We start from the raw sequence: 25,345 nt of genomic DNA on the forward strand, positions 1-25,345 counted from the left end.
AATTTGGTCACTCACACACAAAAAGAGCCTTTCACCTTCCAAAAAGACTTTCTCGGGGCTATCAAGATCTTAATCACCCAACCAGGAGATTAAGTATACCACTTTGTCAAGGAAAGGAACAACTTTCCAGGAATTTTAAATTTTTATTTCATTGTATTTATTTCATTGATATTTGTATGTGATAAAATGACACCTAGTAAAACCAAGGTATGTGATTGGTTATTTATTGCTGTAATGCAAAAAACTCACCCCCATTCTCTCAAGCAGCGATTTTCAACCTTTATCACGGTACACATAAACTAATTATTAAAATTCTGTGGCACACCAAAAAATATATTTTTTGCCAACCTGACATAAATATAGGTATAATTATTTTACTTATTGATTTGAGAGAGGAAGGAAAGAGTGAGAAACTTTGATTTGCCGTTCCACTTATTTATGCATTTACTGATTGATTCTTTTATGTACCCTGACAGCGGATGAAACCCACAACCTTGGCATATGGACACGACACTCTAAGCAACTGAGCTACCTCACCAGGACAAAATAGATGTAATTTTGGCTCATTCACACTGGATAGCTCTTGTTGTGTTGGCTGTTGTCATTTTTTATTTGACAACCTAAGGAGAAAGAGGTCAGTGCCCCTGACCAAATAGTCCGGTATTGCATGTCTTTAAAAATCGCTGCTCTAAGGTCACATTAGTCTGACCACAGACTCTTGCTCCTGCACATACTAAAAGTTTATGCGAAAGTTAGAAATCTCAGGCCATGGAAAATATATCACTTTCCTCCTCTTTGCAATCATCGATTCACCTGTATCACTTGACCCCAGGGCACCAATCCCATTCTCCTTTCCTCAATAAAATTTGATTACTTGAACATTACATACAGCATCACCTAGGGAGCTTAAATTAAAAAACAAAACAAAAAACTAATGGTTTAAAGTAGGCACCACATAATTAAATCAGGATCTCTGGAGGCAGTTTCCAAGTATTGACTTTTCTTTTTTTAAGGCCAGAAGGGACTCAAATGTGCACTCAGGAGAGAAAAAAGACAAGATCGTAATCCAAGTTCCTTAACATGACATCCATGCTCTAACTCCAGGCTAACAAATAAGCCACTAATCTCCTGTTAGGTGCCACTTACAGCCTCTAATTCCCGTCTTTGCTACTGCCATCCCTGCTATCTAGTGCGCCCATCCCACTTTGTAAATGTCTGAATTCCTTTTAGTCTTCATTACAATGATTTGCATAGCAGATATTAAATAAATACCTGCTAATAGTTACTTTTAAAAAATCCTACTCCTCAAATCTAGGAATGAGAAGAGGATCTCTACAGCTATTCAACATACCTGAATAGGTATTGTGAAAAGTTCCAGTGCTACAATGTGCTTATCAGTAAAGGTATAGAAAAACACAGAAGTGCAATAGCATACACACGATGGTGTCAAAAGTTGCATACTTCATGTGGTTCATGATACCTGGTCAAAAAGTTGTTTGCCAGTTGTATTGGGCTGGATGGCAAATTCCAGCTCAGCGTCCATCGTGGTTACTCTCACGTTGATCTGTAATAAGGAAAAAGAATAGTCAGTAGGAAAGAAAATACACTTATTAAGTATTAGGCAGGAGAAAACACTTTTATCTGATTTCTAAAATAAAGTGATATAAAATGCAGACAGTAAAGAACAATTCCATAATTGCACCTAATCGTTTCTTTGATAAAGTAATCAGGTTTGATTTTAATCACAGGAAATCTTAAATCTACTTGCAAAACAAAGACCTTATGAAGTCTTCTTTTAAGAACATTTACTGAATACCTAACGTATACTAGTCACTAGGCCATGAGCTTCCCATATTCCCATTTAGCCCCAGCAATACTAGGAGGTATGTTCATTTCCACAGAAACTGAAAGAGTTCCAATTATTTGGCCACTGACACATGGATATCAAAGGCAGAGCAGGTATTTAAACTGAGGTATAACTCGAAATTCTTTGAATGTCATTCATTATCTCATATTTCTTTAAACACAAAAATCAGTTTTATTTATACTGAAAATGTATTCTTCACTTTATAAAAAGCATTCATCGAATGCCCTTTGCTAGATTCTATTTTATACTCTAATTTGTTTTGTGTAAACACCTTTCTAGCTGGATTATCTCACCAAGAATGTAACATGCCTTCTTAGCCAAAATAATTTTAACTCCAGAGTGGCATCTTTACTGAGAATTCACCATGATGTGGTACAAATATATCTTTTAAACTTTAACTCCACTATTAGAACTCTAAATCAGACTTATTTTCTTACATGTTTTACTCATTCTAACAACCACGATCTCTATACATATAGACCCTCTACCTTCTCCAATCAAATAAATCTTATAGATCGTTTCTTCTTTAAAGTAATATCTATTAGGAACTATTGTTACACATAAAACAATACATGTAAGATATGTAAACAATGAACCATAATAAAATCAAACCAACTGTGACATAATGCATATTTGGTCTTCATCCTGGGTCTTGACAAAGCTCCTAAAACCCCTGGAAGTTCCTGAGTGACAGGTGTGAGGAGCATCTTTTGTTATTCATAATAAGCCCCTTTCATCCAACCAGAGTTTATGCTAATGACTTGACTCCAGAAGGCTGGCTCCTAGACAGCTTCAGGGTGGGGAGTGGCAGCCAGAGAAACCATCCATGTGATTAGAGGAACCAACCATGTGATTAGAGCCACTCACCCCAACCTCCAGGGAGAAGAGACAATGGGATCTGAGCTTATCATCAGTGGCCCATGATTTAATCAATCATGCCTACATAATGGAACTTTCATAAAAATCCTCAAGGAAGGGGGGTTCAGAGAGTTCTGAGTTGGTGAGTGCAGCCACATACAAAGAAGAGGGTGCATTCAAATTCGACAAGTACAGAAGCTTCTGAGCTCAGGACTGTTCTGGACCACACCCTACCTTCTTCCTCTTCATCTGTATCTTTCATTTGTATCCTTTACAATACCCTCTATATTAACCAGTAACAATAACTTAAGTGTTTCCCTGAATCCCGTGAGTTATTATAACAAATTATAGAAACTGATGAGGGGATCATGGAAATCCCCAATTTGTAACCAAATTAGACAGGGCTACTGCTTATTTTTCTAATTGGTTTGTCTTTTCTTACTCCTGTGTCGGAAATCTTTATGTATCCTAGATTCTTTATCAGTTATTTTTGTTGCAAAAATTTTTTTCTCCATGTTTGTCATTCTACTTTATAAATTGCCCTTCTTTCTGGTAAACACATTCTTAATTTTAATATTGAATTTATCAATGTTTTTGTGCACATTTAAGAACTATTTCTCTACTCTGGAATTATGAAAATATTAACTAATCAGCATACATTTAATATATTTCCTACTAAAGTTTTATCATAAGCTGTCTTTAATAATTTTTGCTTACGATTTGAAGTAGAGGTACAATTTCATTTTTTAATCCCCATAAGGATAAAGACTACTCTTTCACAAATCAAATGTCTATAGGTATGCATCTGATTTTGTGCTAATTCTGTTGCATTTAACTATTCTGCCAATATCGTACTGTCTTGATTACTATATCTTTAAATAAGTCTTTATATCTGGTAGAGCAAGTCTCCCCTCATTATCTTCAGAACTGTCTTAGCTATTCTTGGCACTTTGTTTTTGCTCTTGACTTCATATGAAATTGTAAACTTTTCATTATAAATAATAATCATTACTCTATCATGCTTTAAACTGAAACTACACTAAGTTCATTTTTACAACAAATTCTCTTGGAGGAGAAATGACATCTTTTAAAAATTGACTCTTCTATTCATGACTATGGTTCTCTCTATGCATTAATTTAAGTCTTCTTCAATATCTTTCCAAAAGAGTGTTAAAAATCACATTAATCATTTGCTAGATATCTTTCCCCTAGTTCATTATAATTTTGTAGCTATTATAAATACAGGTCCACCGTTTCTTGATATCCTAAAAACACTGAAAACTAAAGTTTATTAGCTAATTTCTAGCAAAAATTTGACATGGAGTAATGTGACTAACTAGTGAATTAATTCATCCTACTTCAAATGAATATTTGTGCACTGACCTATAGAAGTATTAACGTTTTTGAGGTAATGCAAAGACCTCAATGGAAGTTTCATGATATAATGGCATTTACACATAAATACAGCATATTCACCTTTCTAAAATCTAAAATATCGCAAACAGTGAAACTCATCTAGCATAAGGGATTCAAATTCAGGACTGTGAAAATGAAAAATATCTTTCCAATTTTTTTTCCTGGTTTTGCTTCTGTAGAAATGCAATTTATTTTTATAACAATCCTTTTATGAGTTCCCTTGCCAACTGTTATAATGAGCCTGTAAATCTGTTTATATAAACCAGGGGCCAAAAAACTTTTTCTGTAAAGGACCAAAGAGTAAATATTTTAAGCTTTGCAGACTATACAGTCTGCTGCATCTACACAACTATGCTGCTATAGCAACAAAGCAGTTATCCTATATAACTGCTCCCGTCACCGCTGCTGTGCTTGCCAGACCTGAGCCTGGCTTCTGGCTGTGCAGCGCTCCCCCTGTGGGAGCGCACTGATCACCAGGGGGAAGCTCCTGCATTGAGCGCCTGCCCCCTGGTGGTCAGTGTGTGCCATAGTGACCAGTCGTTCCACCATTGGGTCGATTTGCATATTAGCCTTTTGTTATATAGGACTAGAGGTCCAGTGTACGAAAATTTGTGCACTAGGTGGGGATTCCCTCAGCCCGGCCAGCCCCTCTAACAGTCCAGGAGCCCTCAGGGGATGTCCTACTGATGGTTTAGGCCCGCTCCCCAAGGGAGGCGACTGGGCCAATCATGCGGTCAGGGGAAGGCGCCGCCCCCATCACCCCGCCACTGCTGCTGCCTCTGGCCTCCCTCTGTGGGAGGTGACTGAGCTGATCAGAGGAAGGCACTGCCCCCATCACCCCGCTGCTGCTGCCACTGCCAGTCGCCGTGGGGTGACTCGTGGACTTAAATCTGTATACTATAGTTGAAGATATTAATATCTATTTATGTTGGTGGAATTACTACAGAGCTTTTTCCAACATGTTATTCACTAAAATTTGTTAAAAATAAGTTATTAATAACAAAAAATAACCTTTTAATTATAAGCAAATCTTGCTTAAAAGCATTTTAAAATTAACAGTGTTAATTTTCACATATTATATACAGACCAGAAATTTGTCTGTTAAATCCAAAATCTGTAAAATTGAGTCAGTTCAATCCCAGCGGTGACAGTCAATTAAATCACATTAGGTCCAAAAAATACAGGGTTTTTCAAAGAGCAAAAGTTTTTAATTTTGATGAAATCCAGTATTTTTAAATGATTCAAACATTCTGTGTTCTATAAGAAACTCTGCCTACCCCAAGGTTGCAAAAACGTTTTCTTATGTCTTCTAGCAGTTTTATAATATGGGCTTTTGAATTTCGGTCCATGATCCACTTAGAGCTAACTTTTTGTGTATAATATGGGATAAAGGTTAGTGTTTGTTTTATTGTATGGATAACTTTTTGTTCCAACACTATTTGTTGGAAATAATTTCCCCATTGAGTTGTGTGATAATCTTGTTGAAAGCATAATAATATTTTCATCATAATATATGTTGTTTCACTAATCCTATTTCAACAATATCACACTTTCTTATTTTCATAGCTTGTGAATAAGCATTAAAATTCAGGAGTGTTAAATTTTCCACCTTGATTCTTTTTAAAAATTACTTTAGCTATTGCGTCCCCATTTTCCTCTCCTTTGCCCACGTTGCCCACCTCCACCTAGCCCCTACCCCCCTTTCCCTCTGGCTATCACCACACTGTTGCTTGCCTGAGGCAGTGGGCACACGATGCAGTGCGCAGATGATATTTTGTTGAGTTTGTACACTTGAGACTTGTATGGTTTTGAGAGCCAATGTCACATCAATAAATTCAATTAATAATAATAAAACATAAAAACTTGCTTTAGCTATTCCATATAAATTTTGGTTTGGCACTTCCATAAACATTTCACAACCAGCTAGTCAATTTCAGTTAAAGAAGCCTACTGGGATTTAAATGACTGAAAAGTGTATTCAATCTACCATTGCATTTAAGGAGAACTGACATCTTAATGTTTTCCAGACATACCTAGACAATATATACTTTTTTGTGCATTTTAAGTCTTTAATTTCTCAGTTTTCAGTATAGAGATCTTGTACAGTTTCTATAAATTTATTTTTAAGTATTTTATATCTTCGATGCTACTGCAAATGATTTTTCAAATTTTACTGCTAGTATATAACAAAGACAACTGATTTTTAATAATATAACTTCTGTCCAACAATCTTAAATTCAGTTATTAGTTCTAGTAGCTGTTCTTTCTGAAGATTTTCTACATAAACAATCATGTCATCACCTGAAAATAGAAAAATTTACTTCTTCCTTTTTCATGGTTATGACTTTTACTTCTTTATATTCTTCTTTCCCTCAAACAGTAAATGAACATACCTGCTGAGTCTTTAAAGTAATTCCAAAGCGATATCCATACCAGAAAATTCCAGTAATTATAACCAATAATTTTTTTAAAAAGGTAATTGGCCAAAATAAAATTACAAAAAAAAAAAAAAAAAAAACAACAACCCAATTTTCTTTAAGAACATTTATCCTTTAAATAAAATATCTAAGACTATCAAATGCCAGCATAGGTATCATGAGTATCAAAACCAGAATTATGAACTCTGGCCGGTTTCTCAGTGGTTAGAGCATCGGTCCTCGGACCGAAGGGTCTCGGGTTCAATTCTGGTAAAGAGCACGTACCTCGGTTGCAGGAGCACACAGGGAGGCAACTGATCAATGTGTCTCTCTCACGCTGATCTCTCTCTCTCCCTCTCTCTCTCTCTCTCTCTCTCTCTCTCTCCCCCCACCTCCCTCCCTCCTTCTCTCCCTCCCTTCTACTCTATCTAGAAAGCAATAAAAAAGATATCCTCAGGTGAGGATTTTTTTAAAAAACAAAACAGAATTATGAGGAAAATAATAATGAATGAACCTCTCATTCCTCCTATTATTTACTGACCACTGAACAACTTCTTCTAAATCCTCACCATATGTATCTCCCTTTCATATATAAGGAAATTAAGAATGGAGAGACTGAACTAATCTAACAAAACACTCAAATTAAGTAACAGAGTCTAAACAAGAACTAGGACAGTTTGATGCAGAACCCATGAATTTTAATCTTAACTACAACGTCACCATACCTCTTCTTCACCAGCCCACATAATACTGCACTTTAGCCACATTAATCTAAACCAGTTAATAATAATATCAATGCCTTCTTCTTCCCAACAATTCTACACAATACTTTTGTTCCAAAAGGAACTTACTGCCGGGCTGGCATGGCTCAGTGGTTGAATGTCGACCTATGAACCAGGAGGTCATAGTTTGATTCCTGGTCAGAGCGCATGCCCCGGTTGCTGGCCTGATCTCCAGTATGGGGCAAGCAAGAGGCAGCCGGTCAGTGATTCTGTCTCATCATTGATGTTTCTCTCTCCCCCTCTCCCTTCCTCTCTAAAGCAATAAAAAAAAAAATATTTAAAACAAAACAAAACAAGGAACTTAGTGCTATTTATTAAGTAGTGGCAAAAGTAAAATAAAATATACTTACTGGTTTCGGCATTTTCCTTCTCTTTTTGTCACCTTCTTTAAAAATTCTTCACTTCTATAAATCCTATTGTCACCTTCTGTTAAAAAAAAAAGCATAATTGATCTATTATATTTTTAATATAATGCTTTTATTTAAACATGTGTATAAAATAAAATTCAAATATTTTATTTTTTTGAATGTTTACTGAATTTATTGGGGTTACTGGTTAATAAAATTATGTTTCAGGTACAATTCTAAAAACTTAAAACATTTTAAAATGTTAAAGTAACATAGTAGTCTCTTGTTTTATTGCCATTTTCAATGTTTTCTATTATCATTTCACATTCTCTAAAAATATTTATAGTTATGACTTAAAATAGCATGCATCTCAAATAGCATAAGGTAAAGCATACTGATCACCAACTAAAACTTTAGTTAGAGACAACATACAGCAAGGAAACAAGATTGCCCTGGGGCCAAATGCTGTCTCTGAGTCAGGTTCACCCCCAGACCCCGCCTGCTAGACACAGGGAGTAAAGATGAGGAGAGATGGATTCAGAGGTTAAAAAAATGAATCAAAAAATACTTCCCAACCTTTTCTCTGTATTGCCAAAAACCAAAGGAAATTCTGATTAATGTCAACTATAAAAGTTAACTTTTTAATGAAAATTTTTTTTTCTTTTTGAAAGTTTAAAAATCCAATAGAGAAACTACACGAGTAAGCTTATTCACCTAAGGTTTATGAAACAGTCATGGTCTGCACAACTGCAGTTTGCATGCTACTCACCAACAAATCAGTGGCCTTCACGGAAATGCAGATAAAACTAAAATTGTATCTTTTCACCCCTATGGCTACAGAAGTGAATCCTAATCCAGGAAAACCATACTGCTACTGCGACTTAGGATAAATGTTCTTACAAACATCTAAAAAATTGGTTTTCACCCTACAAATCTACCAAAAGATCAAACATTCTTAATCATTATTCACTGTCCATAAAAAAAAGATTGCCATTCCAATTTGAAAATCTATAGGAAGAAGTATATCAGATAAATTATTACTTGAAATTAGCTTATATTGGTAGTATCTTTGCCAAGAAACTTTATTCATTATACTAGCTTCAACTAAACTAATATACAATTAATTTTGTGTTTCAAAATTATATTACCAGTTGCTTTTTAAGATGCTATAATTATGCCGAAACCGGTTTGGCTCAGTGGATAGAGCGTTGGCCTGAGGACTGAAAGGTCCCGGGTTCGATTCCGGTCAAGGGCATGTACCTGGGTTGCGGGCACATCCCCCATGGGGGGCGTGCAGGAGGCAGCTGATCGATGGTTCTCGCTCATCGATGTTTCTAACTCTCTATCTCTCTCCCTTCCTCTCTGTAAAAAATCAATAAAATATATTTAAAAAAAAAAAAGATGCTATAATTAATAAAACTGAAAATTCTCCAACCTGAAATAAAGGTAAAGCACTGAAGTAAGGTAATTTCCCTAAACTGTACTCAATCAATCACATGCCAATAAACCTCCCTACAGAGGGAACTTCCTTCCAAATTATTTTTTATCTATTAAACTCCTTATTTCCTAACTCACCTACTTTCACAGACCTAAACGTACTTCAGTTCTATCTTCTAATTCTATACCCTCTTCGTCCCACTACCATTGTCTTAGTTCAGATCCTTATCATCTCAGGTCTTAAAATAGTCTCTATGCATCTGCTCTTAACATCCTATCTAATAAAAGAGAAACATAGTAATTAGCCGTACATCTGCTACCCTTCCCATTGGCTAATCAGGGCGATATGCAAATTAACTGCCAGCCAAGATGGCGGCCGGCAGCCAGGCTACTGACAGGAACAGGAGGCTTGCTTGCTTCAGTGACAGAGGACTCCAACGTTCCCCGCCTGCCGCTGCTGGGCTCTGAGCTGCTAAGAAACATTGTTACAAATATAGAAGCTAAACAAAACCCCAGAAACCTGTTTTCAGTCAGCCGGGATCTCAGAGCTGGAGCCGCAACAAAGTTTCAAATACAGAAAGTAAACAAAGCCAGAAACCTGCTTTCAGCAGCGAGGTCTCACAGCTAAAGCCGGCTCTCAGCTCCAGTGACAGCCATAAATCCAAGAATAAAAAAAAAATAAAAAAAAAAAAAGGAAAAAAGGAGCGGTTGGGAGCTTCAGTCACCCGCCAGCCTGAAAACAGCCCTCAGCACCTCACCCAGACTGGCCAGGCACCCCAGTGGGGACCCCCACCCTGAAGGGGGTGTGACCAGATACAAACAGCCATCATCGCCTCATCCAGGCTGGCCAGGCACCCAAGTGGGACCCCCACCCTGAAGGGTGTGTGACCAGCTGCAAACAGCCATCATTCCCTCATCCAGGCTGGCCAGGCACCCCAGTGGGGACCCCCACCCTGATCCAGGACACCCTTCAGGGCAAACCAGCCGGCCCCCACCCGTGCACCAGGCCTCTATCCTATATAGTAAAAGGGTAATATGCCTCCCAGCACCGGGATCAGCGGAGCCGCGAGGCCTCCTGGCCCCTGGAGCAGCGTGACAGGGGGCAGTGCCCAAACCCCCTGATCGCCCTGCGGCTCTGTGTGTGACAGGGAGTGGGGCCACAACCTCCCTATCCGTCCTGCTGCTTGTGACAGGGAGTGGGGCCACAACCTCCCTATCCGTCCTGCTGTTTGTGACAGGGGAAGGCACCCCAACCCCCTGATCGGCCCTGCTCTGTGCCTGATAGGGGGGTGCTCCCCAACCCCCTGATCAGCCCTGCTGTGTGACAGGGTACGGAGCCCCAACCCCCATGATGGGCCCTGCTCTGTGGGTGATAAAGGGCAGCGCCCCAACTGCCCCCCACGGGCCCTGCTCTGTGTGTGACGGGATAGAGCCATAACCTCCCCATCAGCCCTGCCCTGAGTGTGACAGGGTGTGGCGCCCCAACCCCCTGATCCGCCCTGTTCCGTGTGTGTGACAGGGTACGGAGCCCCAACCCCCCTGATGGGCCCTGCTCTGTGAGTGACCCGGGGCAGCGCCCCAACCCCGATTGGCCCTGCTCTGTGCATGACAGGGGGTGGCGCCGCAACCTCCCCATCGACCCTGCCTTGAGTGTGACAGGGGACGGTGCCCCAACCCCCCAATCGGCCCTACCTTGAGCGTGACTGAGGGTGGCATTGCAACCTCCCAATCTGCCCTGCTCTGTGCATGAGAGGGGGCAGCGCCCCAACTCCCCAATCAGCCCTGTTCTGAGCCCAACCAGGGGCTGCACCTAGGGATTGGGCCTGGCCTCTGCCACCCGGGAGCAGGCCTAAGCCAGCAGGGCATTATCTCCCGAGGGGTCCCAGACTGCGAGAGGGCACAGGCCGGGCTGAGGGACCCCCTTCCCCCCTGAATGCACAAATTTTTGTGCACCGGGCCTCTAGTCATCTATAAGCTAATAACCCCCAAATCTGTACATTTCTCCAAAACTTGCTTGGCTAACTTGGCTTGCTCAACATCTAAACATTATCTCAAATATAAAGTAGCCAAAACACTTCAACCCCTACCCTATAGCTGAGTCTGCTTTCCCATAAAAGTCTTGATGATATCCTATATAATAAGAGCCTAATATGCTAAGTGTCCAGTCGTCCATTCAATCAATCAAAACATAATATGCTAATGATACGCTAAGGCCACTCAACCACTCGCTGATGTGCACTGACCACCAGGGGGCAGACGCTGACCAGTAGGTTAGCTTGTGGATGGGGTCTGGCTAATCGGGACTCAGTGAGACGGGCTGGACATGCCCTGGAGCCCTCCTTTGGTTACTCCCCTGCCCCGATTGTGCACAAGTGGGGTCCCTTGGCCTGGCCTGTGCCCTCTCGCAATCCAGGACCCCTTGGAGGATGTCAGGGAGCCGATTTCAGCCCAGTCCCACAGGCCAGGCTGAGGGACTCCACTAGTGCACAAATTCATGCACTGGGCCTCTAGTATTTCTAGAAAATTACTCACTGTATTCGCTCATGTTTTTTCATAGCTCTACTACATCTGCAGGTATAATCCTCTTTTCATTTCACTTTTGCCTTCCATTTTGTTTGATTAATTTTGCCAGAAGTTTGCTTAGTTTACTGGTCTAAAGGCCAGCTTTCAGTTTTGATACTGTTTCTTATATGATTTTCTCCTTTGTTAATTTGTGTCCTTTTCCTCATTTTTTTTTTTCTTCTCATTAGTTAGCTTTACTCTGTGGCTCATTTTCTAATCCCTAAAATTGAAAGGTTACCTAAGTAATTTCCAATCATTTTTCTTTTCTAATATGTGCATTAAGGTCATAAACTAGGCATGTCCAAGTATAAGGCAGCTCCAAATATAAAGTGATTCTATTTCTCCAGTTAGAATATTTTAAAATAATTTTTATCTGAATATGTAAAATAAACAAATATATATTTATTAGTATGCTTAGCACATTGCGAACAAGTAGTTTTATTGCTAGCTTTACCCAGCGACCAGATAAGTTTCTATTGAATGAGTACAAAAAACATTTTACATATATGTTAAAGGCATGCTTTAAAATTAAATACCCATTGCATGTTGAAGTGAGAATTCTTGTGATCCGTCCTCAATGTGTTAAATATTAAAATACGTAAACTGTAGACTATTGATTTTATCAGAATATTGTTTGCTTTATCTCGTATTTCATAGAAAATTTTTGACACAAGACATGAGTGCATCAAAACTTTCTGCATCACAGTAAATTTTCCAAATTACATAAGAATTTTTTGAATCACTGTATTATACTATCACTAAAATTTTTATCCCAAGCCACAACTACCCATTTATATAAAATATTAGGACTGTCTTACTTATTTATACCCTTTAGATATATTTTACTATCTACAGTGTAGCCAGAGTGTATTATTTTTTAGTGATTTTTTTTTAGCACCAGATCTGTGCTAGATTTCTTTGCCTCTTATCAGATGAGTTCTGAGCTTTCCAAACTCACAGGTACTAAAAGGCACTTCAGGTCAACGTGCCAGTCTTGAACTTTCATGTTCAAAACAAAGAGAACGGGCGTGAGGATTTCTTATGCTCAAGAGAAAGAGAACATGAGAATCACAATGAGAGTTTCTAAGAACACATAAATAAATTTGTCTGAGGAATATTTTTTTTGAGAAAATATCTTACCTGCTATTTGAATCCATAATATTTTGCTAAGTCATTATAGTGGTTTTCCACATGTTTTTATATGTACTTTTTCATGGTTGTTTAACTCTAAATGTTTCATTTTTCCAATTATAATTTCTAATCACTACTAAGAACTTTAAGTTTTCAAATGAAATGGTTAGAGTCCTGGGGGCAGAATGCTATCTTTTTATTACTTATTCTAAGTTTACTATACTATAGTCAAATAGTTCATTTAGATATCCTTTATGTTTAGAAATTGGTCAGTTTAGTTTCTTTTTTTTTTTTTTTTTTACCAAAAAAAGTTCCTTTCACATAAATAAAAACGTATTTGCTGCATCTGATAAGCTAGATCAAGCTAGACCAAGTATTCAATGTTTTATTTATAGTCTTTCTACTATTATTCATTTTAGGGTACTTAATCAATTTGAGAAAAAAATGGATTAAATTTTCCCAAGTCTGATTGTGGATATTAATTTCTTCTTGTAAAATGTATACGCTTTAGGCTATGTTACTAGGTGCGCATAGGTTTACAAGTGTTACATCTTTCCAGTGGATACTTTCCTTTTCCACTAAGTAGTAACTTAATTGCATACAGAATTTTACACTGACGGTTACTCCCTCAGCATTTGGAAGATATTCTTTTTCTGGGATCTGTTACTGCTGATGAGAAGTCCGCTGTCAATCTAACTCATTCCTTTGAGGTAATACATGCCTTTCATCTCTGCTTCCCTTTTAAGATATTTTTGGGGGGGGGAATGGAAGTGTTCTTCAGAATTGCTTTTATTTTCCTTGTTCAAAATTAGGTAAGCTTTCTGACAACTGTGGCTTTTCTAAACTCTGGAAAAGTATTAGCCATTATTTCTTTCCCATTTTATATTTTCATTCAGCAGTTCTTATATACATAATGGGTATCTAATATCTCTAATCAGGTAAATAAATAACAAGTGTGTGGTTATGCAGAATTTCTGAAGCTACGCTATCACTCAAATATTAATGGTAGGATTGTGTTCTTTTCCTTTAAGAAATAATTTACCCATGTTTGCAATATCAGAATTACTTCAAGTTATATTCTATTGCAGCGATTCTCAACCTGTGGGTTGCGACCCCTTTGGTGGTCGAACGACCCTTTCACAGGGGTCGCCTAAGACCATCCTGCATATCAGATATTTACATGATGATTCATAACAGTAGCAACATTACAGTTATGAAGAAGCAACGAAAATAATTTTATGATTGGGTCACGACATGAGGAACTGTATTTAAAGGGCCAGAAAGTTGAGAACAACTACTCTATTGGAAAACACCTTTGAAGCAAAATAATACATTATTAAAGTTTTAGATTTAAAAAGAACTCTGATGACATAAAAGTATATGATACATCAATACACATGAACCAGGTTTTTACACAAGTTAATTACATTTTTTAAATCTCCAACAAGCCTAACTGATCTAAATAAACTGTGGGAAGTGAAGGAACTAACCAAAGCTTTTGCAAATACAGATTCAGTTAACTTCTAAAAGAAGTTTCTAAAAATGTGTATTTTCAGGCTAGTGTTCTCTCTTAAAGTTCTAGTTAGCCTTCACCCTATTTTACTGCAGTTAATTGTAAGTTATATGAGAAAAATGTGGTTCTACCTCCTTATTTAACAGTTGAATATAGAGTGATTATTCAACAATGCCTTATATTTATAGAATACTTCATAGTTGTATGTTCTTATACATCAATTTTCTACTAACAAAAATTAGGAGACAGTAAGACAGGTCGCATCATGGATACTTTATAGAAACGTGCATAAAAGTGATTTTTCCTAAATCACATGGGTAATAAGTGAGCACGTCTTTTTGACACGCAGAATCCAGAGTTCTATCATATACTAACCTGTCTTCCTCATTTTAAAAATCAGATGAGAATTTATTTCACTAAATTGCTTACATATCAGTTACTAGCTTATCTATGTATATAAAAGCCTAAGCGACGGGTCGACCAGATGACTGGATGATCAGATGACCAGCTGGTAGCTATGACGTGCATGGACCACCAGGGGGCAGACGCTTACTGCAGGAGCTGCCCCCTGATGGTCAGTGTGCTTCCACAGTGGGCGCACCACTCAGCTGACCGACGGGCGCCAGATGGAGGGCTCATGGCTGACGAATGCAGCTGTGGTGGCATGAGTTGTTCCCCCCTCCCACCTCCGCAGCAGTGCTACTGAGCAGTGGAAGCAGCAGGTGCAGCAGGGCCTGGATGAGCGGGAGCGGCGCCCCGGCCACCTGCCACCTGCCACCTGTTGCTTCACGCACTACTACATCCCCCAGGGGATGTCAGACTGCCAGTTTCCAACATCCCCTGAGGGGTTCCGGATTGCTAGAGGGCACAGGCCAGGTTGAGAGACCCCACCAGTGCATGAATCCATGCACTGGGCCTCTAGTCCTATATAATAAAAGCCTAATATGCTAAGTGTCCAACCGTTCATTCCACCGTTCCACCAGTTGCATGATGCACACTGACCACCAGGGGCAGACGCTCTAACTGGTAGGTTAGCTTGCTGTTGGGGTCTGACCAAACGGGACTGGGTGAGATGGGCCAGACATGCCCTAGACCAGTGGTCGGCAAACTGCAGCCCCTTGAGTGTGGCTCTTCCACAAAATACCACGTGCAGGCGCACACATACAGTGCGATTGAAACTTCGTGGCCACGCTCAAGGGGCCAAAGAGCCGCATGTGGCTCACGAGCCGCAGTTTGCCGACCACTGCCCTAGAAGAATCCATGCACTGGGCGGTTTGGGCCCGATCCCTGCAGGCCAAGCCAAGGGACCCCACCAGTGGACGAATCCATGCACTGGGCCTCTAGTATACTATGATACAGATAAGAATTCTGCCTTGTATTTTTTAGGATGAGGCTGTGTATATATGTAATTAAAACCTACGTTTTTAGCCAATTAAGTGATTACTGAAAAATATATCACAAAATTATTTAACCTCAACTGAACATTTCTAGAACTTCTGATTGTATTAGTATATTGTTCTTGAAACTGGCATCATTTGTTAGTAGAACAGACAAATGTCACATGAAAAGACATGATACCTAGATACATGTCACAGGGGTTCCACCTCCAATTGAGTCATCTTGAATACTGTCAGTGTCTTCCTTTCTTTCCTTTCTAAAAAATGGCAATATATAATCACCTCAGCCACTGTATATCGAAGATATATAATAAATATCAACTATTCTTCCCTCCTCCCACTCTTCATAAATGTCTTAGAGTGGGCTTACCCTACCTTTTGTCCTTACTGACTCCCCATAAGCAACGAAACACAATCATGGCAGCAAAATAACCAAAAATTAAGAGATGCTGCCAGAAGACATGTCCCACTTCCAGAAAAGTTCATGTATGAATATGTCCTCAACACTAAATGTGTCACATTTTATAAATAAAACATTCTCTTCTTTGTCCTTTAACTCTAACGGGGCCCTAAAACAGCCTCCTCTCTACCTCACACAATGGAAAAACAGCCTCGTACTCCACACCCTGAGCTCTAGTAAGTCAGCAGCAAAACAGACTCCTTCCCACCTGTCAGGAGGTAAAACAGGTGTTAAGTCTAGTCCATCCTAGGCCTACATTAAAGCTTCGACAATTTTTACCAGGCTGCCTAATTTTACTCTTGATATTCTTTTCCCCAGGCCTAAATATAATTTTTCCTGTCTTTTACACAAACCTACTTGTAAATTTTTTTGTTTTTTTTTCCTCGACACAAAAGAAATCTCTGAACACAATTTTGGTCTCTCCACAGACTAAAAAAATGACAAAAGAATCCCTCTGCCAATAAACTGAATTAATAAAGTGACTCTGGCAGTCAAATCAACACAACAACAGCATCTACAAAAAAAAAGTTCTTAAACTTCTGCCACCACAGGCCCCTCTGGAGAAGCCTGCGAAGCTCTTCCTAGAAAAGTATTTTTATCCATTTTTTTTAAATATATTTTATTGATTTTTTTACAGAGAGGAAGGGAGAGAGTCAGAAACATCGATCAGCTGCCTCCTGCACATCTCCAGATGTGCTCGCAACCAAGGTACATGCCCCCGACCGGAATCGAACCTGAGACCCTTCAGTCCGCAGGCCGATGCTCTATCCACTGAGCCAAACCGGTTTCGGCAGAAAAGTATTTTTAAATGCACACAGTAGGCCTGGCCTGGTAGGTCAGTTGGTTAGCATTGTCCCACCAAGGTTGTGGGCTCAAGCCCTGGTCAGGACGCATACAAGAATATACCAATGAACACACAAACACGTGGAATAACAAATCAGTTTCTCTCTCCTTTCCTTTCTCTCAAAAATTAATCAATAAATGACACTTAAAATGCACACACTAAAATAACACCAAAAATAATTACATTGAAATTATCAAAATATAAAAAGCACAAATTTATAAAATAGTAATATATGTGCTTCTTTATTAATCTTTAGACAATATCTATTAGTGGGCCTAATAATTAAACTTCTAAGTAATGATGAGTATGAATGTCATTTTAAGATATCTGCAACAGTAATGGATCTGCAATTTCTATTGGAAACAGTCTCTGCTACTGCTAATTGCTACCGCTGCCCACTTTCATAATGAAAGGAAATATGTAAAGATGTAACCTTTTTCCCTATCCAACTTCACAGACCCATAGGCTTAAAACCTCTAACATACACAGAAATATGTTTATTATGTTTAGCTCAGTGTTAAGACTGTATTTAATAGCAATAATAATGCACTTTTACCTATATAATGCCATGTGATTCCTTAAGTGAAACAAAAAGGACAAGAATTTTAAGCTCCATTTTGCAAATAAAGAAATAGGCCAAAGGCAAGGACAAGGGTAGTGAATGGAGGGAGTAGTTGTAGAATGCTCACTATTCAACCACTGTATCTACATTATATAATTTTCATAACAGCTCTTCCTCCCCCTGCCCAACATAGGTGTCACAATCCTTCATTCTTCTAATAAGGAAATGCAGGTTCAGGTAAGTGACTTGCACAAAGTACTAAGGCTAGTTAACAAAATCAGAGGTCCATGGAAATCCTAGTCCTGGGCTCTTGACATTCTGCCCCTTTCTAACATCATTCTAGACAAGTTCATCCCAAGCAATGACTAGAACACATTAATACTGGTATAATCACCTCTGTATATGAATTTCGTGTAAGGCTGATATGCAGTTCTAAATAAGAAATAAGTACTTCTTTTGTAGGAAATTATTTTTGTTCAAGAATATTTTCAAGGGCCCTAACCAGCGTGGCTCAGAGGATAGAGCGTCAGCCTGCGGACTGAAGGGTCGCAGGCTCGATTCCGGTCAAGGGCATATGCCTGGGTTGCAGGCTCGATCCCCAGTAGGGGGCGTACGAGAGGCAGCCGATCAATGATTCTCTCTCTTCATTGATGTATCTATCTCTCTCTCTCCCTCTCCCTTCCTCTCTGAAATCAATAAAAATATTTTTAAAAACGAGTATTTTCAAGGAAATGAAATATTCAACATTTTTAGCAAAATATACATGTTACTGAAAATGCAATGTCTAGAACTTAAATATAAAGGAAAACTGCAATATTTTTAAAATTTTTATATTGAACTTACATTCTCTTCTAAATTAATTTTATAAATTTAAAAGAAACACCATATCTGTATTATTCCCAAGGCAGGTAGAAAAATAACATTATCATTCACAATGATTAATTTTAAACACCAAAAGATAAGTTAAATCCAGTCCAATTTCCTCATTTTACCTTTATGGAAACATAAAAAATTTATCTAATAAATGTTTAAAATAGAAAAACAAAGATAGGTTCAAATCTGTTGCACTGAAATATTTACTCGTTTATACACACAAAAGTGCGTAACACACTATGATGTACAATATGGCACAACTATATTCCATCAGAGTGTGACCTTCTCTGTAGTTTACACCTCAAATGTAAAGTGTATTTGGCATATGATTATAAATATCTGAATGTATGAAAGATATCTTAAAGCAGGGGTTGGCAAACTTTTTCAGTAAAGGACCAAAGAAGTAAACTTTTTAAGTTTTGTGGATCTTAAGGTCTATGTTGCAACACCTCTATTGTTGTAGCCTGAAAGCAGACATAGGTAATATGTAAACAAATGAGTTATAATGTATTCAAATAAAACTTTATTTACAAAAACAGGCAGCAGGCTGGATTTGGCTCATAGGCCAATTTGTCAACCCCTGCCTTAAAGTATTTTAGCAGGAAATCAATGCTTTTATTACATAATTTAAGTAAATGTGGTACCCATAAAGATAGGAACTCACATATTCATGCTAGATTATGTATGACAGATCAATCTTGGATCTGATTTGGAATGGGCGTAAGAAAGAACCCAAGACATTTGGTATATGACTAAGGAAAATAATCTAATGGGAACAGTTAGAAGAAGGGCAATTCCATTACCATCGCCAGTGACTGGTTAGGTATATAAAGTACCCAATCCTGACCAAGGAGACTAGGTATCTGCTGGGGGGCGGGGGGGCGGGCTTCTGGGAGAGAGACAGCTGGATACTGAACGGAATGGGATGCCAGCCCTGCTGCAGCCACACTGGAAGCAAGGGAAAGCAGTTTTAACTATGAAGCTGAAGGGAAGACCACAGGGCAGAGAACTGATACAAGAATGAGTCCTTGATGTCATTACAGTTATTCTTGAGCCTCTAGACTTTATTATGTTAAGATGGTAAATTTCCTCATTACTGAAGCATGTTTGAGACTTTTCTGTTGTAACAGCCAAAGCATTTTAAATGATATAAGGACTTGAAAGTGAAGACTGCTCACTTCACAATGTCACCTGCAGCCATCCTTATTGATTACAACTTTTCACAAAGACATATTTAAGGTCCTGAAAGCCCAGAGACTACCTACAACTCAGAAAAATATACATTATCAATTACTGATACTGAAATTCATAACTTCATAGTTTCTGTAATTGTGGAGAAACTAAAACAATGCAGTCCCTCCTTCTTTGATACTGTATCTAAGACATTCTTTCACTAAGATGTTTTTTTCTCTCTAAAGCAGGGGTTAGCAAACTTTTTCTATAAAGGGCCACATAGTATTTACTCTAGGTTTTGCAAAAACTGCAACCTCTGCTATTATAGCTCAAGAGCAACCAATATGTAAACAAATGGCATTTCTGAGTTCCAATAAAACTTTATTTACATCCGTGGCTCAGTTGGTTGGAGCATCCTGCCATACAGGGAAAGGTCATGGGTTTGATTCCCATCAGGGCACAGACCTAGGTTGCAGTTCTGTCTCCAGGTGGGGCACCTACACCTAGGAGAGGCAACCCATCAATGTTCCTCTCTCATATGGATGTTACTTTCTCTCCTTCTAAAATCAATGAAAACATATCCTCGGGCGAGAATTAAGATTTTTTAAAAATCTTATTTACAAAAGCAGGCTGGATTTGGCCTTGCAAACCAGTTTGCTGACCTGATCTCTAAATGGTTAACAGTAAAGAGATTATCTCTCTTAAACAAATCAACTTTACTAGAACTTAAAAATAGTTTATTTAAAATGTGTACAAATGATGTAGAAACGTAAAGTAGCAAACTTTTCTTGCGCATTCTACTCATACCCATTAGATCATTTGATGTAGTCTAGCTACCTTATTTCTGTATAACATACTGTTAAAATGTAACAATATTTTGTTATCAGGCAGATATCACAGTAGGAAAAAAATATAAAGCTTAATTCATATGCAAATTTGCATCTCCTCACAAAATAAAAATAAGTAAATTAGTGAATTTGAAAAATTTCTCTACATACATAGTAATTATTCAAAGAAAAAAATCACCCTCTATATCTAACCTGAATGAACAGCTCTCTTCCAGGAGGCTGATATTAGAGTTAAAAATAGAATACGGAAGTGAATCAAATGGACCATATTTTCCTTCCAAACAGATCCCTGGTACAAAGATACACATTATATGAACATTTCAGCACCCAAAACCATAAACCCATTTTCAAAGGACACCATTTTCCACTGGCATTTATATACCTTACTCTAAGAAAACAAAAGGTGAATTTCACCTTTAATCTTTAGTCAAGAAAATATGCACATATACGTAAGCACATTTAAGAATTATTATAGGACAGCCATTTTAACCTTTTTCATCTCATGGTACACATAATTACTAAAATTCTGTGGCACACCAAAAAACATATGTTTTTGTCCATCTGACAAAAAAAATTGGTGTAATTTTGATTCATTCACACTGGACAGCTATTGTTGTACTGGCTGTTGTCATTTTTTTATTTGACAAGCTAAGGGAAAAGAGGTCAGTGGCCCTGACTAAATAGTCAGGTATTGCATGTTTTAAAAATTCTTGCGGCACCCAGCTGAAAATAGCTGTTGTAGGAAATTCCATTGTGTTATTCCATTCAAATGATAGAATTCTGAGAAACATTAATTAATGTTTAACAATAATAAACACCCTTTCAACATCTGTTACAAAATAACCTTATTTTTACAGAGTTTAAAGTAAAAAATAAGATCTATAAAGTATATATATAAGTACTGGCGTTTCCTATATACAAGGAATTGCTAGTAGCAATTACCAATGAGAAATATGACTGGGAAAGAGGTTGGAGGGTTCTAGGGAGTGAGGACTTTTGCTTTTCCCTTTACATCTTTTTCGGTCTTTAAACTTTCTCCTAAAATGTATTACTTTTTTAGCCTTTTAAAATGGTTTAAAATATATGTTCAATATAAGTTAATATTGAGACATATTCCAGGAACTAAAATGAAAAGGAAAGGCAGAAGTTCTCTGAAGGAAGCTAGACATCGAGGAACTCTCCGGGGTCAGACTGGCCACTTCCACCACTGGTGAGAGGTGAGCAGACACTGACTGCAGAAGCTAGAGGAGTTCCCCCAGAGTATCAGCCTGAGGCTTAAAACCACCTGGGAAGGGTGGAGTCCACAGCAATTCAATCCAGTTCCACTGATCCAGTACCCAAGAGTAGTATCTGTGTAGGTTAAGAAGTGCACCCTTGCCCTAGCTGGTTTGGTTCAGTGGATAGAGCATCGACCGGCCTGCAGACTGAAGGATCTCGGGTTCAATTCCTGCCAGGGGCACAAGCCCCCGTTGGGGTTTGATCCTTAGTAGGGGGCATGCAGGAGACAGCCAATCAGTGATTCTCTCTCATCATTGATGTTTCAATGTCTCTCTCCCTCTCCCATCCTCCCTGAAATCAATAAAAATATTAAATAAAAAAAAAAGTACACCCTAGCTCAGTGATGGCGAACCTTTTGAGCTCGGCATGTCAGCATTTTGAAAAACCCTAACTTAACTCTGGTGCCATGTCACATATAGAAATTTTTTGATATTTGTAACCATAGTAAAACAAAGACTTATATTTTTGATATTTATTTTATATATTTAAATGCCATTTAACAAAGAAAAATCAACCAAAAAAATGAGTTCGCGTGTCACCTCTGACACGCGTGTCATGGGTTTGCCATCACTGCCCTAGCTTTTGGTCTGCAGGGGGGCCACACCATCCAAGAATCTACTTCCTAGATTCACAAAAGTAGCATAAAATTCCATTATAGCTAATGGAATTTATTACCTATCAGGTATGCTCTACCAGCATAGCTCAGTCTTCACAATCTTAATAGAACACTTTTTTTTTTTTTTTAAGGCTTTGGTCTTTGGGAAGTACTAGTTAAAATTTGCCATTTTTAAATGGCGTAAGTTAAAATGCAGTAAGTTAGAAATGAATGAAAAGCAAGGCTCCCACCATCATCCAACATTTCGGACTCTACTATAGCAGACTATGCATAGACTAAAGATTGAGAACTGAAATTAAAATGAAATATGTACACTTTCAACAGCCTGCAAAGGATAAAAATAGTAAAATCCAATTCTGCTCTTGGGAACAGTGAAGCAATAAACAAGCAACAAGCCTTGCTCCCTCTCCCTGAGACTACTGAGAGTTAGCAAGAGGGAGAGAGAATAGTAAAACCTGTCATTTCTTACACCAGGAAAAAGAATGAATTTCCCGTTAAGAAGTAACGCATAAAACGAAGGACAGATGCAATATACTCTCCATACACCAAAATTACACTTATTCTACAAGTATTTCTGAGCTCTCGTACCTGCTCTTCCATGTGTGAGGATACGGGAGTAAACAAAACAATGTATCATCCACAAGGGCAATAATTTACTATTTCTAAATGCCACAGTCAAATTTTGTCTCATTTAAATGAAACTGTAAAGCATTCCAATGTACACATATTAGATATCCATTCCTTACGAATAATGTACTGTTTATTAAATCCCATCCTATATAAAGTGATTAAACAAAAGTCAGTGCAATCCTTTTTACAGCATACTATTGACTTCAAAATGAGTGTTCTAAATGCCGTCCTCCTGGAGGTAAACTATTATTGTTAGTCTCTCTGGAAGACAAGGCACACCGGTGAAAGCAATGGAATTCTGAAAATAAAGAAGTCTGAGTATTAATCCCTTCTCGACTCTAAGCATGCTGTTTTGGCAAATGGATTAAACCATTATTTATCCAGCAAAATGAACGGGGCAATTGTTCCTTCAGAGCTCCGTCAGCAATATAACAGGGTATTTAGTGTTCGTGTTCTAAAAAAAATGCAGCGTAAACAATAGATCGCAATGTCTATGTCCAAGTACTCATTTATCAAATAAACCCTAACCATCTCGGGCTTTCAGGTTCACATCATGCCCGTCTTGGTGCCACCGGACTCGTTAAAATGTCTTCTTGAGAATCTCAACTGTTATTTCAACGTAAGTATCTTTGATGAAGTTGACTTCACACTTCCAACCTCATGAATAACCACCACTAAAGGGGAAAATAAAACACCGAATAGTGGGAGTGGCTAAAGAGCCACGGTATCTGCATAGGAAGCGGGGTGCTTTTTTTAAACTGAAATCATGCCGTGCCCCCCTTTCCCAGGTGGCCCGGGAACTCAGTTCAGAGCCCTTTGCAGGAAGGGGGGCCGGGAGGTTCTCAACCCGCCCGCTGGGGTCTAAGACACCAAAGCGGCCGCCCCGGCCCCGAAAGCGGAGGCTCCGAGGCCGCCGCCGCACGTAGCGGGGCGGCGGGAGCGCGGCCCCGGCTCGGGGTGCGGGCGGCCGGGAGCGGTGCGCGCCCCAAGCCCGGGACGCGCCATCCCCGGGCCACGAGGGCGGCCGCACGCTCTCTAGTAACTCAACACCCTCCCCTGCACCCCAGGCCGGAGGCTCCTGGATGCCTCCCCGCCCGGCGCCGGCCCTCCTCGCGGCTGCATTTCCAAACTGCCCGCCGGACGCGCGGGCGGCCGGGCCGCGCCCAGGCGATGGAACCCGCCCGCCCCGAGCTCCGGGTCCCGGCCGACGCCCGAGGCGGACCCCGCGCCCGCCGCGGGGAGAATCGCGCGGCGGCAGGTCCGGGCGGCGGCCGGTCACGACTCGGGCCGGCCTCGCGGGTCCCCCCGCCCCGGGAGCGGCCGGGCCGATAGGGCGGCGCCGCGGGGCGCGAACGGAGGCGCGCGAGGCCCTAGCAGCGCGGCCGACGGGCAGCGCGGGCCCCGCAACTTCTCGCCACCCCCGCGGCTGCGGCGGCGCGGGAGCGGGGCGCGGGGAGGCGCCGGCGGCTTACCCCACGGCGAGCGGTCCTCCACCCGAGCGCGGCGGGGCGCAGAGCGCGGGCCGGGCGTCGCGGCTGCGGCAGGAGGGAGGGAGACGCGCAGTAGGAGCCCGGGCCCCGGAGAGCAGAGGCGCCGCCGCAGACAGCTCCGCAATATGGCCGCCCGGCGGCTCCGGGCGGGGCGGGGGTGGGGGGGAAGGCGGGGCTGCCCCGGGCCCCCCGCCTCCCCCTGCCGGCGGCCGCCTCGCGCCGCGGCCAGAGCGCCAACGCCGCCGCCCGGCCGCCCCGCCCCGCCCCGCCCTGCGGCTCCCAGCTGCCCCCGTCGCGGGGCGTCGGCGGGGTTCTCCGGCCGGGGCTGGGCCGCCGAGCCCGGGGGGAAGTGGGGCGCGCGCCGAGGAAGGGGGACCCCATCCGGGGGCCGGGCTAGAGCGAAGCGGGCTGCGCGGAGCCGCCCCACCCAGAGCGCAGAGCGCCCGCCGCTCCCCGCGAGTGGAAACTTGAAACTCCCGCTGGTGCCAGGAGACGCGCCGCGGGCGTCTGCGCGGCCCCCGAGGAGGGGCTCTTCCCGCAGGGAATCCGGGGCCGACTCGAGCGTGGTCGTTGGCTGTTGGGCTTGAAAAGCCTGGGTCAGGGGAGAAAAAATGGGCCTTTCAGGGGAATTTGTATTTGCAACAAAGACTGTTTAAGTTATTTTGGCAGGTTTTACCCAACTAGACAAACGTGCTTTCTCAGGGGCAGTGTTTACTTTAAACTCTTAACCAAAACCTCGATGGATATGGCCTCAAACGAGAGTGCACATTTTTATCCAGGCAAGGATATTGGGTGATTTTGTATCACCACCCACATTCTTTGGCAGTTGTGGAGCCCATGAAAA

The 25,345-nt window shown here is 40.5% G+C and overlaps 1 protein-coding gene across 5 annotated transcripts in view; it reads right to left on the reverse strand.

Moving 5' to 3' along the window:
- Positions 1–24,657, reverse strand: part of RDX (radixin) — a 92,209-nt gene extending 67,552 nt beyond the window's left edge. For 3 of the 5 annotated variants that reach the window (XM_036324541.1, XM_036324540.1, XM_036324547.1), the window contains exons 1-3: positions 24,484–24,657; positions 7,691–7,766; positions 1,481–1,564 (exon numbers count right to left, since the gene is read on the reverse strand). In XM_036324541.1, the coding sequence (XP_036180434.1) occupies positions 1,481–1,564; positions 7,691–7,702 (96 nt within the window). In that variant the 5' untranslated portion in view covers positions 7,703–7,766; positions 24,484–24,657. Of the gene's footprint in view, positions 1–1,480; positions 1,565–7,690; positions 7,767–15,908; positions 15,971–24,483 lie in introns of those variants that run through there. The other 2 variants (XM_036324542.1, XM_036324544.1) reach the window with 2 other exon arrangements.
- Between the last annotated feature and the right edge of the window lie 688 nt (positions 24,658–25,345).

Source organism: Myotis myotis, unplaced genomic scaffold (genome assembly GCF_014108235.1).
Source record: "Myotis myotis isolate mMyoMyo1 unplaced genomic scaffold, mMyoMyo1.p scaffold_m19_p_10, whole genome shotgun sequence".
NCBI classification, from domain to species: domain Eukaryota; kingdom Metazoa; phylum Chordata; class Mammalia; order Chiroptera; family Vespertilionidae; genus Myotis; species Myotis myotis.